This window comes from Passer domesticus, chromosome 4 (assembly GCF_036417665.1).
Source record: "Passer domesticus isolate bPasDom1 chromosome 4, bPasDom1.hap1, whole genome shotgun sequence".
NCBI classification, from domain to species: Eukaryota; Metazoa; Chordata; class Aves; order Passeriformes; family Passeridae; genus Passer; species Passer domesticus.
The window spans coordinates 72195141-72211945 of NC_087477.1; the positions used below are offsets into that span (position 1 = coordinate 72195141).

The 16805-nt window shown below is 38.2% G+C and overlaps 1 protein-coding gene across 9 annotated transcripts in view; it reads right to left on the reverse strand.

Moving 5' to 3' along the window:
* PPP2R2C (protein phosphatase 2 regulatory subunit Bgamma) overlaps positions 1-16805 on the reverse strand; it is a 193357-nt gene that overhangs the window by 100014 nt on the left and 76538 nt on the right. Inside the window, exon 3 of one of the 9 annotated variants that reach the window (XM_064418720.1) lies at positions 16142-16228. The exons of 6 other annotated variants lie outside the window; for them this stretch is intronic. In XM_064418720.1, coding sequence (XP_064274790.1) covers positions 16142-16228 — 87 coding nt within the window. Of the gene's footprint in view, positions 1-16141; positions 16234-16805 lie in introns of those variants that run through there. 2 more of the 9 variants (XM_064418723.1, XM_064418730.1) reach the window with 2 other exon arrangements.

A 16805-nucleotide genomic window follows, 5' to 3' on the forward strand; every position in this document is an offset into this window, starting at 1 on the left:
GAGAGTACTTGAAACCTACATTACAGCACTCCTTTGGTCACATAGTTTCATTGTTTAAGCATTCAAATCCATCTCCCTACTAAGAAAATGAAGTATGTCCAATTCTCCACCAGCAAAACAGAATAAAGCCACATGTGAAACAACCATCATCTGGTCCTTCATGAAAATGCTATCGTGAGAAGGAAAAAAAACCCAATGAACATGTTTACTTAAGTCTTAAGGAAGATATTTCTGGTGTTGAGGGAACTCAACATAGAAGGAGCTGAGGAAGGGTCTCAACAAGACCAGTTGTTCACAACTTCTACCTCAGTGTGGTTCACAGAACCATCCATGTCAGAGCAAGGCAGCAGGTGGCAGAAAGATGAAGTCAGGAATGCATAACTCCTTGCATGACACATATTTTTTCTCTCAGAGTGGTTAAAAAAGCCTCAGCACTGTTTTAACCCAAGCCAAGGAGTTATGTTGCTGAGCAGATGTGCAGCAGAAAGAGCAATAGATAATTACTGCCATTAGTCACCTCCTTCAGACCAGAGCCTGGCTCCAAGTGCTGTACAGTGGGGTGCAGAGAAATTGCATATGCATCCAAGAAAGCCCAATCAAATGTAAATGATGGCAGTCCCTTGATGTTTCTGAAATGAGGTGGTTCACCCTCTGGCTGCAGGTACTGGATTTTGAAGCATTAATCCCCACTAATGTAACATAATACTACCACTGGAGTATACGTACATTTTGATAACAACATATGAAGAAGTACAAATTGTGTTACAAAAATCAGAGTATTATAAGAATATTTATATTTGCACACATTTAATCTTCAGGGAACTTGACAAGTTTAATTTTCTGACTTAATTAAAATCAGAAAGACCACAGTTTTCTACATTTCTAATCAAGTGCTGAGATAACAAACATGCCAGAAGGGAAGACTCAAGTCTCAGAATCTCTGAATGGTATGGATTGGAAGGGACCTTAAAAATCATTAAGTTCCAACTACTTGCCATGGCCAGGGATACCTTCTACTAGACCAGGTTGCCCAGGGCCCTATCCTGTCTTTGAATGCTTCCAAGGATAAGGCAACTACAACTTCCAAGGGCAACCTGGTTAAATGTCTCACCACTCCCACAGAGAATAACTTCTTCCTAATATTCAACATAAACCTTCCCTCTTTCATTTTAAGGCCATTGCCCCTTGTCCTGTCAATATACAGCCTTGCTAGAAGGCCCTCTCCAACTCCCTTGCAGCCCCCTTCAAGTACTGGAAGGACACAATGAGGTCAGAGCTTTCTTTCTTTCTTTCAGGCTGCACAACCTCAATTTTCTCAGCCTCTCCTCACAGGAGAGCTGCTCCAGCCCCCTGATCATCTTTGGGTGCCTAAGTCACTACAGCAGCACACTTCCCTGCTGACTCAAAGACCCCAACAGTCTCAAATGCCTGCACCTTTTCAAACAGAAAGGATACACCTTTTCAAACAGAATTTTTCACAAGAGATTCCTACATAGGCCCCAACTCCTAGGCTGCTGATAGACAGACATTCCTCAGGTGCACACAGTCAACTCCTGCCCATAAATCTTGGAGGATAGTGCCATATCTGCTTCTCAAAAGGTTATGTTTCTCAAAGCTTACCATCAAATGGATCTACAGCGAATTATCAGTGACCCCTCTTTATTAGTCCTGTGTCTCTGCAGGCAGCCAACCTCACACAATGAGTCCTGTTATTTTTGCTTTCTCTTCATTTCACCCATTTGTTGTAGGAATTTATTCAAAGTTAATGAATCAGTCCAAGATTCTTCATACATATTTCAGTGTTTTTTAAACAAAAATATCTACAGTTTAGAAATGGGCATAAATCTTGTATTCAGTCGAGCATGACCATGCTTGTGTTGTCCTGCAGTAATACATTAACAACAAGCCTCCCTGACTACCAGACTTGATAATCATAATTCCTTCCTAACAAGGTTTTCAGTGGGACTTTATTATTCCAAGAAAGTCTGAGTTGAATTGATTCACTGTATTTCACTACAAAGCTGCATTTTTTTTGAGGTATCTCCATATGGAAATCTCAATGAAGTCAAAAGGAAGTTTGTTATAGACATGGGAATTAAAAAAACTGACAAAATCCTCTCTTTCCAATACATTAAAAGAAGCTGCCACTCAAAATTTTGCAAAATATGGTCAAGTGCTAAGCAGTTTGCTGGGAACAGCCATGAAAGGAGATCTGTCTATTCTAATCCTGCAAAATATGGTTCAGGGAGGGGATAAAGATCATTAAAGATCAGATTAATTTCACAACTTCATTCCTCAAATATATTCATCTGAATTGGCAAGAGGAGTGATTTCTGAGGTATTTCATTTCCACACACGTTTTCCTTAATGAAGTTTATATTTTAAATCCTCACCTATTTTACTCACCAAACTGTTTACTGCTTCCATCACACAGTACTTCACTTTCCAACTGCTTTGCTTTACAAGCATATTGTGACCACTGTGAGAAAGTTACTTCATGCACTAATGTGCAAAAGGGTTGGCAATTCAGCCATTGTTTTAGCAGATCACAGTACCACAAAACCTTTGCCACACCACTCCTTTGTGTGGTGCCATAAGGTAAAGTGAAGGCTGTGCACTGCAAAACAATTCCCATCAAGCTGACAGACATCCTCTGTGATCTTAGAAAAATCATCTTGCAATTTGTTTCCTCTGCTAACAGCAGAAACCGCAGAGGCCAAGCTAGTATTTTTTAAATTCACCTGATGATGTTGACAGTGATCTGGAAACAAACTACATATTATGTTTTCTGTTCCAGGCATTCTAATTCAGTAAGAGAGGGCAGGATATTATATCAGAAATATTTTCTTTAAAGATGTGTCTAAGAGGCCAATTTCTCCATCTTGAGATTTACTATCTATTTCCTATGAGCAGGAATCTGTGTATTGCTGGAAAGATTCACAAAAGAGTGAATTTGACATTTACACAAATTGATTTCTGCATACAGTTAAGCTCTACTACTGTTACCAACACAAAGCACATCTTAAAAGCAAAACCCAACACAACAACCTATAAAGAAAACCATAAAAACACCCCCAGAACACATCTCCTTGATAAGGTGAATTTTCAGTTCAGTCTAAATAGTCTTCAGTTTAAAAAAATAATGTGTTTCACATTAGAGACAATGCTAATAAAACAGCAGGATTTTTCTATTTCTCGTAGAAAATATTTTTCTATGAGATTTTTTCTTTTTCTCATGTTTTCAAAGAAGATAATCTATATTTCATTTTGAAACCCACATTCCTATTTCAATTAGCAATGGCTCTAGAAGCATATAGCAAAAAAAAAAGACTAATCAAGATACTGATCAAAACATTATTTGATGGAAACTCTTCAGGAAATCTGAATTTAAAAAATAAAGTCATAACAAGAAAAAAACAAGTGAAATAAAAACCCACTGTCTTTATTATTGGCATAGTTTTACTCAGCAGTTTGCTCAAGAAAACCAATTTGTCTTCCTTAAGTTTTAGCTGAAGGTCTAAATGTAACATGCAATACATACAGAGTATTTTCTCATTTGTTTTAACATTAATTTTCAAGACAGAGTTGAAAAGCTGAATTTACACCCATCTGTAGTTTTTATAACCAACCAAGAGAAATTTAGTTTGTATGCTAGAGCAACTGTGGAAATCAATTCTTAATCTATGACCTTGCTTACCACAGCTTGAAGCCTTGCAATAAATAAATGCCTTGAGCCACACATAAGAAACATTTGGTGAATTAGAGACAAATAACACAAATCTATATGTGTATATATAGTATTAGAAAGGTCATATAAAATACAATATAGGCTTTTTTCTTACTCTAACATAATAATGTTTAAAAGGCAAGACCTGGTAATTGCCTACATTAATATCCAGGTGGTGAACAGTCACTAGAACCTATTTTCTTTTCAAATTACAATGTTCATCCTTTTAGACAACTTCTTGTAGCCCATCTTTTTTTTTTGTTGTTGTTGTGGAAATGCTAGAATGATTAGAAATTAGATTAGAAATCTCTGAAAATAACTATTTTCTTTGTCCCAGCATATGAAAATTCTTTCTTTAAAGCACATTTAAGCTTCCTTGTGAACACAGTGCAGTGTTTCATCACTACCAACAGGAAAACAAACGCCAGAGCTCATGTGTTAACCTGCACTTAGTCACAATTACCCTCTTTTACAGGCTGAATCTCTCAAATCCTCACCCCTTATGAAATTACTTATTTCTCATTGCAGTATATGCTAAAAGAAAAAAGAACCTATAGTACTGTCTCCTTATTAATATTCACCATCAAAATTCACAAAAAAATCCTGTAAACAAATCTGTACCTCCTTAAAAACACACCTTCCATTCTTGATGTATTTGATTGACTGTAGATTTTAAAATCAAGTAGTACAACATAGTGCTAGTTCAGCTAATTTCCCTCCCTTGATTGTCTCCTTCCTGAAACACTGAAATTCAAATGTGACTGTGACTGACAGTCCTTTTGAGATTAGCATGGCATTATTAGTTTGCACAGCAGGTGACCAAAGTAACTGCTGGAAAGGTTTCCCTTATTTTAACCCTAAAGGATGTAATCTAATATGAAAAGAAAGAGTCTGGAGGCTTACAATTACCCTTGAATTGGAATTGTACAAAAAACCAAAGCAGAAAAGACAACTTGTTTTCTTCAACTAAGAGTTGCAGTCGAGGTCCTTAGGTGCTTTCTAATGTTACATTTTTGCAGGTCCTGAAACACTCGACATTCAGAAAAAAAGTTAGATTTACACTGAAATTATCATGCTCATCCTACTTAGTTCTACCTGTGAGCATAGGCACACCTAATTAAAATCCACAAAACAACTCAGGAGACTTCTGAACTTCTGTCCACAATGTATGGATTTATTCCAGTGTTAGGGCAAGTTTTACAAATATGATGCCAAATACACGTTGGTTGGGACTGATGCCTAGAAGTAGAGAAACTTTCCAGAGGAACACAAAGTTTTCATACTGAAAATTAAGCTGTGTTTAACCCTACCCCAGAAGAGACTATTCTTACCAACAGCTAAAGAAGAGCAAGAAGAAGTACAATCTCATGCATGCTTTTCTCCAAAGCACTAATTTTTGTTTGGCAAAGACCTTTTTAATACCTAGCTGGAGTGACCCTGGCATTCTGAACTGAAGCCCCTCAGGTAACAGCCATATTCTGCAGATATAAAAGCACATTCAGTCCTCAACTTCCCAAATATTTGGAGAATGACACTAACCAGAGCTTTCCCCAGGGGTTTGTGAGAATGGGCAGCAGTGAGCACAAGTGGGGGAGCCCACCCAGCCTTGCTGCAGCCCCTGAGTGACCTGAGACCCTCAGCACCAGCTACCCCAATGCCCACCCAGCCCCACCTGCTGGGTCCTATCGGGCTTTTTTAATTAGTTTGCAGGCTACAGTCTTAAAGGCGGGTTGTTCCAACTGCAGGAGAGTTGCTTGGTGTATTAAATTGTGTTGGCAGAAACTACTTTCCCACTAACAAAGCAACAAATTTACATCACAATGTGGAGCTGTTTATAACCAACGACCCTTACAAAACAAGTTAAGATTTAATATTTGTGAAACAAAGCAAAGAATTCACTGGTGGCTTTGTTATCAGCATAAATGACTAATTACTTTAATCAGGAAACTCAAAAGATAATGAACTTGATTTATTATAAACACAGGGGCTTGCCCTCTTATAAAAATTACTTGCTCTGCAGTTCAGGACACATATTGATTAATGGCACTACTTGCAATTCTCTTCTTTTTAAATTTAATGAGTGAAAAATAATTAAAAGCAAACTGGAAAAATACACATTCCCAATATAATTTTATTCAATTCCACAACAATATTCATATGTTATGTATACCTCAGTATTTCACTAACAGTAAAAATACAAAAAACTATTTTGTAAAACATGCAGCGAGTAAAAGATGAATTTGGTCAAGATTAGAGAAAGAGTGAATATTTTTTACTTTCTCCTACATGACCCTTCATTATTTAGTGATAGTTGTCATCTGTTGCTGCAACCAGCTGAACTCAATTCAAACACAGTTTAGCTAGGAGTTACTGAGAGAGTCATAAAAAATCTGTGAGGATAGATTGTGAATCAGTTATGGCTTAGAATTCCATCAGAGAGAGAGAGAGGGAGAGACTGAGTCTGCCTGGAATGTGGTAGTAGACAAGATAATAACATCTTTGCAGAAAAGCCACTTTGGAGAGCACTTTACTCATGCTGACCCCTGCATCACCACTCCTTTACTCACTAAAGGGCCATTTGTGGACAGAGAGCACTTAAGGCATGTCAGGTCCCCATGACAAGGTTTATAGATTTACTGCATTACATTCAAACTACACAACACAGGGACAAATTTTACTGTATGTATCTCTTAAATAAACATAAAAACATTCGTATCAAATCCTCTCACATTAACATGGACTCTGTCACCCATGTGAAGCCCTTTAAGTTTCTCCAAAGATGATGACTGCCATGAATGTTCTCTTTCTGCATATTTATGTTGTAGATTGCTGAGAAACTCTCAGGTGCATTTCTATATATTTTGCTGAAATGTTTTCATAGCTCACTGGCAACCAGCAAAGTTCTCTGGCTTAAGTTTTTTGGAATGCCAGGGTATTCAAGGACACTGTCACACATCTGAGTACAGCTGCTCAGTTATTACAGAGGTAATTATTAATACTATTGTATTGTTATTTGCAGAAAATAATGATGTGAGAATATTTTGAATGTGAAGAATGTTTTCAGAGACTGGATGATCAGCTTGATCCACACTCCACTCTGGAGCTCAGCTAAAACAAACCATATTCCTCAGGGAACTGCAACAAATGGATTACCATAAAATAAAGACACTTGGCACCCAGGTTCCCATTACAGCTGCTTCTTGTGCTGACCAGTCACTATGACCTCGTGTTCTCCCTGTTTTAATACATCCTCACACTGTCTCTTTCTTGTCTCATACTTAACACTACATGCCTCTGGGCAGAAAACACCTCCCTCTGTGTTTATGGAACCAGCTGTGCCTAGTGACTCCATGCTATCACAGTTTAAATAACAAGCAAGATATGCATCTGATACCAATTTAGGGCAGAGTTGAACAACACATTTGATTAAATCTCTGCATTATCAAAGTCCATAGAAATTTTTTGTTCTTGAGGTTAGGGTTTTTCATGGTTGGTACAAAGGAAGAACCTTTTTCAAAAAAAAAATTATTCACCCATCAGTTCTGATACATTGCAATTATTACCATAACCACATCAAATGTGACTAAGAGCAATACTTTCACCAGCAATTCTGTAAAATAATCTCTTCTTTATCTCCAGCATTTCTTCCAAGCCTCATCATATACAGAGGAAGTCCCAGAATTCAGACTGGAATTCTGCAGTTTGAAGGGTACCCATTACTAAAAGACAGCTGCTTTGGTCCATGAGGAGCACACAGGGCACAGACCTCTGCTGGGTTCTGTAACCACTGAGCAGATACCAAACCCCACTTCTGCAAAGCTGCAGAAAACCACCTGCTACTGCAGTGATTACAATAGAGACCAGAAGGTGTGGGACACATACCAGTGTGAGACAGAGGTTTGGATCAGGCTCTTCAGGCCTGGGCAGCCCAGTTTGCTCTGACAGCCTGTGGGAACTCTGGGAGATACTTGTCCAACATCACACCACAACCATGGCTGTCTGCAACTGCAGACATCATTTTTAAGGACCGCTGATTAAGACAGTTTATTTTCCGTGTTAGATTTTTAATTCATGTAAATGTATTACAAATAAAGGTGGCCTCATTCTATGAAGTAAACCATCTGGAGTTCTTTTTTTTTTTTTTTTTTTACTCCACAGTGTTAGAGGTCAGGCAGAGAACAAGTGTTCAGGGTTTGGAACAACTAAAAGGAATGAGAAATACGAATTCAAAGAGAATTAATACAAAAGAGAGATTCTCATCTGCAAAATGAAATTCCATTATTTTACACAAAAAGAAGCCATTAATTATTAAATACGTATTTGCTGGTTAAATCTGAGTTAATGTGTTGATTTTGGCTGGGATAATTTTCTTCACAGTGGCTATTATGGCGCTGTATTTTGGATTTGTGCTGAGCACAGGATTGATAACATAGAAATGTTTTTGTTATTGCTGAACAGCACTTACAAAAAGCCAGGGCCTTTTCTACTTTTGGTATATGGCCAGGCTGGCAAGGAGGTGGGGAGTGCAGGGGAAGCTGAGAGGAGACAGAGCCAGGACAGGAGACCAAAACTGACCAAAGGGATATCCCAGACCATGTGACACCATGCTCAGTCCATAAACTGGGGGGGAAAAAAGAGGAAGGGGGGACATTTGGAGTGATTATGTTTGTTTTCCCAAGTGACTGTTACACATGATGGGCCCTGCTCTCCTGAGCTGAACACCTGCCTGCCCATGGGAAACAGTGAATTAATTCAGTGCTTTGCTTGTGTGTGTGGCTCTTGCTTTCCCTAATAAATTGTCTTTATCTCAACCCATGACTTTTCCAGCTTTTACTCTTTGAATTCTTTCCCTGATCCTGCTGGTGGGGGAGCAAGCAAGTGCCTGGGGCTTGGCTGCCAGAGGGGGTGAAACCACAACAGTTCTGTACAAAACTATTATGGCAGTGAGAGTGATGCTACAGAGCAATGTTTACTGTTGAATCCTGAAGATTGTCCCAACCTACAAAACCGCCTTAATTGTGCTTTTTTTTTTCAGAGGGAAACATTTTGAACAAAAAAATTATGTGAAGCTTATACTTTAAAAGGTACTTCTGTTATTGCAGCATCAAGACTTGAAACTCACTCTCCCATGCATTTATTTTGTAACAATCATTTAATTTCGTTTTTGGTTATGTTTGACAACTCTCATGGGGAGCTAAACACTCTGCTCTGTCGCTACTGTGACTTCTGAGACAAAAAATATGAAATAACTTTGAAAATGATAGATCAGGTTCACTGGCAGGCTTGTTCTGCTGAGCTCAGCAAGAGGGAAAGGCTGCCTGGTATCAGTCTCTCCTAGGGGCTTGTCTGACTTGCACTTGCTGGCAAAAGTCCTTCAAGGACCATCTGCCAGCAAGAACACTGGGGGTGGGCAGGGGGAGGAAATCATTCATGTGCACACTCAGGTATTGCCAAGTCCTTCCCTATCCTCAAAAACTTCAGACAGTAGGAGCTACCACAAGCAATATTTAAGATGTCAGTCTACCAGTTTTTTTTCTTCTGTGGAGTCCTCAAAATAGAAGCACTTCACCAGAAGAGACACAGAGAAGCTACAAGGAAAGAGAAGATAAAAACTGAACAGATAAAAGAATTTCTCTTTTAGAAATTTCTTCAAAATATTATGCTTGTCATCACAGAACCATGGTCAGTATTGTCAAGCACTGCAGGATAACTATACTGAAAAGATACATCTCAAAAGGTTTATTGGAAAGGCAGGGGGACACATTAAATACAAACAACAGATGTTTGCACACTAAGCTCATAGCCTCAAAATTGCTGATACAGGTCTATTTATTTAACTTATTACTATAAAAACACAAAACAATCCCAAAGCATTCAAAATAGATGTGCATAGCAGAGCTGCTTATGTTCCAATAAGAGAACATTCTGCTTCCCTCAGTCAGATTTAAAGAGGCAGATCAAAGAGAAAATATTTAAAATTAAATGCAAAACCCTATTCTGATTTGAAAAAAAATCATATACTACAAATACATAGATATACACCCTTTACATGTATGTACATATATACATATTGCAAAGTTAGAGATTAATTGGCTTAGCCTCTCCTGTTATGTGCACCCATTCCATGCTCCCAGTTCTATTTTTCTGTAAATGCACCCTTGAAGGCACCAGCTTGTATAGAAAGGCAACAGCTGTTCAGCTCTTGGCATCATTAGGATTTTCTCCCTCTACGGTACTGGACAAAGAGTATGGTGATCATAAGTGAGCACACCCTACAGTTTTCCTATTAAAGCCTTCTCTTCCTCCCACCACGCATCTCTGTCTCTATCTCACTATTCATCACATACTTTTAAGTGACATCTAACATTTAGATTATACTTGGTCTTAGACACAGCCCATAGAAACCTTCACTTGAAATTAGCAATACTGACTTCAGTGAAATGTTCTATTTCACACCACAGTGCTCTCTGCCCTCTAGCACAGTACCAGATCTTTTAAAAGAGTGAGCAACAACAGTTTCTTCCCTATCATCAAATCTTCAGTTTAGGTTTTATGTTTACTTGGCTCATGGGAAGAAAGAAAAAGGCATATTTGGCTGTCCAGATGAAGGACAGTGGCACTGGTGACACACTGTCTGCAGGCAATGTAAAACAAGTTCCTCTTCTGCAAGGAAAATTCCAGGCTAAGCTTCAAGCCCTAGTCAGATGAGAAGTAGAAGTCCTTGCTGACACCATTTACAAATCTCTCTAGGATGGAAGAGGCTTTAGGTTTGTTTTATGAAGGCTTTTCCTGGTTTGTTGGTATCAGACATTCCTCCACTCCCATTTCCATGCAGTTCTACAGCCAAATGCCTGAAACATCAGTCCAGCTGTTTCTTTTGCACATCAATACTACAAAACTGATCCTGTGAACAGAGAGGACATTTTCTGTATCTAACATTAGCACAGTAGCATTTTCTTCATTCATATCCTGTTCCTGTGAAGGGAAGTCAAGGGCAGGATCAATGTGTGGAATAGATCTCTTTGACACAGTCTCATCTCTTAGCAGTTTCAGCATCCAGACTCTATGTAACCAGGCTAATAGCATCAGCAAATAGTATAAATATTAGGAAGAGAAATACCATCATTGGGAAGGTACTAGAAAATAATGATCTGTATCAGTGTGAAACCAGCAGCACTACAGATTAAAAAATGTTATTACTTGCAGGCAAGGCTCAACTCAAATTGCTTCCCAGCTTCTTTTACTTTGTGCAGTGCTCAGTTCAAAATCAGCAGGAGATCTGCTCAGAACTTGTGTCAGATTCCAGTCGAAGTTACAAGAAAACAGACACTTGCACTATCCCCAGCAAAGGAGATTACTCCACACAAGAAATCCCCATAAACTTACTAACAGGTTCCAGGGTAGAAGCAAACTCTCAGTGCACTCATCACAGTCACTGCACTGTCAGCTGTAAAACCAGGAAAGGCAAAGTACACAGGCCATAACATCAGTTTTCTTCTGCACAAGCATTTAGCCAAGAGGATGTTTTATGGGAAGGGAGATGCAGAAGAAAGCAGGGTAGGGAAGGAAGCAGCAGCATCAGCTCCCAAAGGTCTCTCAGTATCCTCTGCACCACTGGGGACAGCACAACACATCAGTCACCAGGCAGGAGTGGGGCAGGAGACAATACTGAATCAATTTCTTCCAAAAAGACCTTAAAATTCTTCCCAGCCATTCAGAACTTGACAGCCAAACCTCCACTTAAATAACAAAAATAATACCTACCCAAAATCCTAAGAAAAATGCAATGCCATAAACCTATTTACAGTTAAAGTTTCCTTTCCAATTACACATCAAGTCTTCTGAATGTTTTTTCATAGTTCTGGAGTTTAAAGAACACTGTCCCATTGGGCTTTACCTGACATAGACAGGCAGCCTTCACTCCAGCATTCTTACAAAATTAAGTAAACTAGCACAGAGATTCATTTCTCAAAAACCAACAATGATGGTGTAAACACTAGCCAAAAAAAAAGAAAAAAAAAAAAAGGAAAAAAAACCACACAAACAAAAACCCTCCTCAGAATTAAAAAAAAAATATATTTTAAAATAGCAATTGCTATCCAGAATAAATGTGATTCTAAAGTTATCTCCACTGCTTCCATCATAAAGAACAAACAGGACATTGCTCTCCCAACCTGGTAACAAACTGGCAGAATACACTTTTTCATTCTCTCCTACTTAATTATCAAATCAAGCTCTTTTTCTTTTGACAAATCACAGAGCAACATAAATGGCACAAGGTCATTCAGCACTTAACACACAGATAGGATCTGACAGATTGTTACAGCAAGACCTCCAAATTCCATCTAACAACTCAGCTTGTAAGTTCAAATCAGTTTCCTGGGATTTTAATCACTGGGGGTTTTTTCATTACAGATTAATAAAAATTAAGGGATTGATTAAAATTTAAGTGCCTTTTAAGATGCATCTGTCCTTTGAAACAAATTAAGCTCTCTTTTTCCTGAAGCATGTTCTTAAGTACTTTTTATAAAAGAACATATTTCCTAATTTGCCTCATCTCCCTGTAAGAGCCTAGAATATTTGATGAAGCAAAAGAAAACATATAAAAATCCACAGCCTCCTGGCACAACAGCCATTTAAGTGCAGGAGAAATTTACTATCAACTCCAAACGAACAGTAGATGAGACTAAGAAAGCAACTGCAAACAGTATTTAAGTGCAAAAAACCTTCATTTTGCCCCAGAGAATCTCACAGTTCTAGAGTTTCTGCATTTACTTTGCTAATTTTTCATTTGCTGCATACTAAAGTAGAAAACACGTAGGGAAAATTTAGATTTCATCAGCTTCAATGCTCTTGAGCTGTTAGGTCTCATCAGACTTCCTAGAAATTGAAGAATGACAAAAACAAAAACCATGGGATTCTGTAGTCGATCTTATAGCTTAACTTTGTGAAAACCCCCAGCTCATTTGTGAGTCAGGATTTTAGGGAATGCAGAGAATGATGGTTACCTGTGTTGTCATTATGATAACCAGATGGCATTTTCATAAGGCTCCTGAAAGGAGATTTACATTCTGTATCACCTTTTCATTTTTGGTCCGCATGTCTCATCCTGTGTAAGCAGCATTTCTTTTGGTTGAACTGTTTTCAACATCTGAGTTCAAATACTCTGCTACAAAATTAAAGGTGACACTCTCAAAAGCAATACCAGTAGGCCTAAATTTTCTAGGCACTCAAAAGAAAATAATTAAATGGGTGAAATAGTTATTATGGGACTTGGAGAACTATTTGTTTGTTTCTTCCTTGCACTGAGTCTGCTATAAATATGAATTACCTACACCACAAGAATACCCAAAGACGCAGGGAGGGTTGGCTTGATGTGTGCACAGAAAAATGCATTCCCTGCCCTGTAAGAGCTCACAGCAATGGTTCTGCAATGAGTTCCATGTGTGGCAACACTTAAACCTTTACAGATGCCACAGCATTGCTGTAGAATACTAAACAAATTTAAAACCAAGCATTTTTCATATCCTCTGTTATGCAGCTGGTCATTGCTAATGGTATCTTGTCACAAACTGCTGGACTAAAACTGTGAACCTAAAGACTAAAGGACAGTAAAAACTTAGTCCTTCATGAAACCTGGAGAGACAAGTGACAAATTCCTTCCTGCAGTCCCAATAATTCCAAACAGTAACATAACAGAAGCCTGTGATAATCATGTGATGAGTCTGTGAAACCAGTTGCACAGCCTGATAGTCGAGCAATGAGATTTCATTTCTGATAGCTTTGGGATTTTATTCTTCTTTTACTTACACATGCCAGTGGCATACAGCTTTGATTAGAAGGCATTTCCTCCTGCTGTATCTCAGTAATAGCTAGGTGCCTCAAATAAACACTTCCTTTTAAACAATCTAAGATTACACAGCTCCTTCCAGATCATCACAGACAGACCAATGTACTTCACCCTAACTCCAAACCTGCTAGGGAAATGCTTTTCAAGAAGTATCTCCAGAAGACTGAGAATAAGCAAAGTCTTTCATGGATCTATTATAAACACAGATCTTCACAGATAGGAAGTCAAAAAGGAACAACATTTTAGCATGGAGGTTTCCCACCCATGCAAAGACCACACATTATTCAATATGAACCTAAAGCATTTCTTATTCCTTGTTTTGCAGCCTTTGTTTCTGACACTTGATCCAAAATTCTGACTATGTCCCTTAAACTCTGTTATCTAGTGGTTGGTGAAAAAAAAAAGAGTTTGTAATTTGAGCCTGACGCCTCAAACCAATTTACTATATCTTCAGGAAAATATTGATATACATTCTTGAAAGACTGGTTTAAACTTCCTCCGCTCCCAGTCCCTGGGCAGAAGATCTGAGAGGCCGTACAATCACTAGGGCATAATTGGAGGTAAAGACAAATTGATAAAGTTATTGTTGAAGCTTTTCAGATAGGGATCTGTAACTATGAACATAATGCAAAGCCTCTTCCCATGTAAGCAGTCCCATAGGAACAACAGATTTGTGTAAGTTAGGACTGCAGGATGAGGGAGCTCTGGGCCATGTGCTGGTTTACACATGTGCTACTTTAGATCACCACTATTCAATGTAAATATGCAGAAAAAAATCAGACTCTGTATTAATTAGTATTCACAGAAAGCAGATGCAGAGACAGATGAATATGTGGTCTGAATAAATACTGTGTGAAGAAAACAGTCTCTATGACCATTCTTGTGTTTGTCCTAAAAAATGTATTTTTTTACCTGAATTTAAAATAATGTCTATTATAAAAAAAGTTTAATTGTGACAAGGTATATAATTATCTTCAAAGGTTTACATGGCAGAGAGGTCCAACTCTGGACGGCTCTACAGTTTTGTCAACATCAGTAAGAGATTAGCACTCCGCACTGCATTCAAAAGAGCTAAAAAAAATCAATTCCACATGATTTATTGGCACCATACAAACACTAAATAAGATGACTTACTTGTTTATTATTAGCAAATGTCCTAATGCCATGTATTCTCATGACATGGATCCTCAAACTGTTTTCCACTTTATGGATCAGTCCAAATGACTTCTCAACAGGACTTTGTCATTAATTTTAATTATGAACAGAAGTCCATAGCCCCTGCTACCTGATAAATTTTTATTAGAAATTTAAAAGTCAGAAATTGTTTTGGCTGTATATGGAATTAATACTATTCTGATTCATATCCTTTAAAGTTAAGATATTAAGAAATCCCTTCAGCAAGTCTACTTTGACTAAGAAAATTAACTCTTCTTACTCTGTGACCTCATGGAAACAGGAACAGTGCTAAATTTATACAATTATTGAATTGTACTATGGTCTCTTGCTATCACTCCTGTTTACAAACAGCCACAGAAACAGAGTTAAACAGACTTAAGGGCCTCAACTACAAATTACAATCAAGGCATTGCAAATCCTTCACACAGCATTTGAAACTAGAAAAGTAATTCACCATGACCTAACAGCCTTGCTAAGCCTTTGCTTCCCATTTTCTCAGATTTATTTCTGTGTTGAAGAGATGTAAATTTGGCTGAAAACAGAGCACTTCTCATTGTATCTGAAGTATTTAGTGCTTAAGTAACTCCAGGAATGTATAGCGGAATTAATTTGCCGAAGGGGTAAGCACTCTTTATTGTTGTTCTGGAAACCTGCATCAGTCATTAATTCCTCTCACATAATTTATCACATATTTCTGGTTTGGAAGACTACCTATTGTAACTGCAAAACACACTCTTTATTTTCATATAGTGTAGAATGCTGCATGCCTAGCTTTAGATAGACAGATTTCATTAATTGTAAAATAATCTAAAAAAGAACATTAGTTTACCAGCTTAATTGATGTTAATATCTAAATTACATAGTAATTATGTAAAGAGAAATGGTTAAGATATGGCTTTGCAACAGAAACCTAATCATTCATTTAGATACTGGAAACCAACATACACTTTCTTATCAATTTCTGGTGCATTTCAAAGCATGCCGCTTGGTCTAGTGCCCTACAGCTCCTCTTGCACACATGGCTGCCACCAGTAACTGCTTTTCTGTGCCACATTTACAACCAGGCTGCATTCAGTTATTCACATGCCACTTCTGAGACGTGTACATAAAGCATTGACAAAGCCTTAACAACAAAACAGTGCAAAAAGAAAAAAAAAATGTACAGGTGCCATCCAGCCACAAAGAAAATTCAAAATGTGATAACAGTCAAGCAGAAGAATGCAACCTCAACGAATCCAGCCCATGCTGCTTTGTGATACATAAAGTGAGTATCTGTTAAAGACTGGTGGCTCACTCGAGACAAGGGGCCAGCCTCCATCCAACAGCCCATCCTGCAGGAACCACTGCCCTGCAGCAGCCTCTGCAGAGAGGCTCTTCCACCCACTCACCTCCAGAAGTGACTTCTTCAGAACTGGGCTGAGGAACATTGGCAGGACAGTGTTGGGAAGCTTGCATTGCTGCTGCCCTTGCTATACCTGTCCTGTGGAGAAATAGAGGACTTAATTTCCAGGGCTGTCAGACAGCACCTTCCACATTACAACGACGGAAAAAGAAATGAATTGGAAAACGCCTGATTTGAGCAAGTACATTTTGGGCTGTGGTGAAGAACTCCCAGCTCCTACAGAAGTATTTGGATTACATTCACATCTTGCTTGGAGCTCCATTTGCAGCAAGCTGGATTCTTTGGTTCATGAGCTGATGATGCTCTTGCCAGTTACCTATGTAGCAAGCTGAGGTATGGCCTTTGAGAACCAACATAATGAGACAGCCTAAATAAAATCATTAAGGAAATTGTATTTAACATAATCTCTCAACTCTGACATTAACAAATAATCATTAAGTAGCTCTCCCTTCTACCTCCATTTCAAAATGGCAGTTTTCTGCTCTTTATATATTTCCTTTCCAAAAACCATTACTATACTAATCACCTAATAGAGGAACAGTTATTTTGCTTCTCCTGTCCAACCCATTCCACAGAGACACTTTATTTTACTTCTACATTAATCTACACAGGCTTACCACAAGAATCAATCCTAACAAAGACCTTTTTCT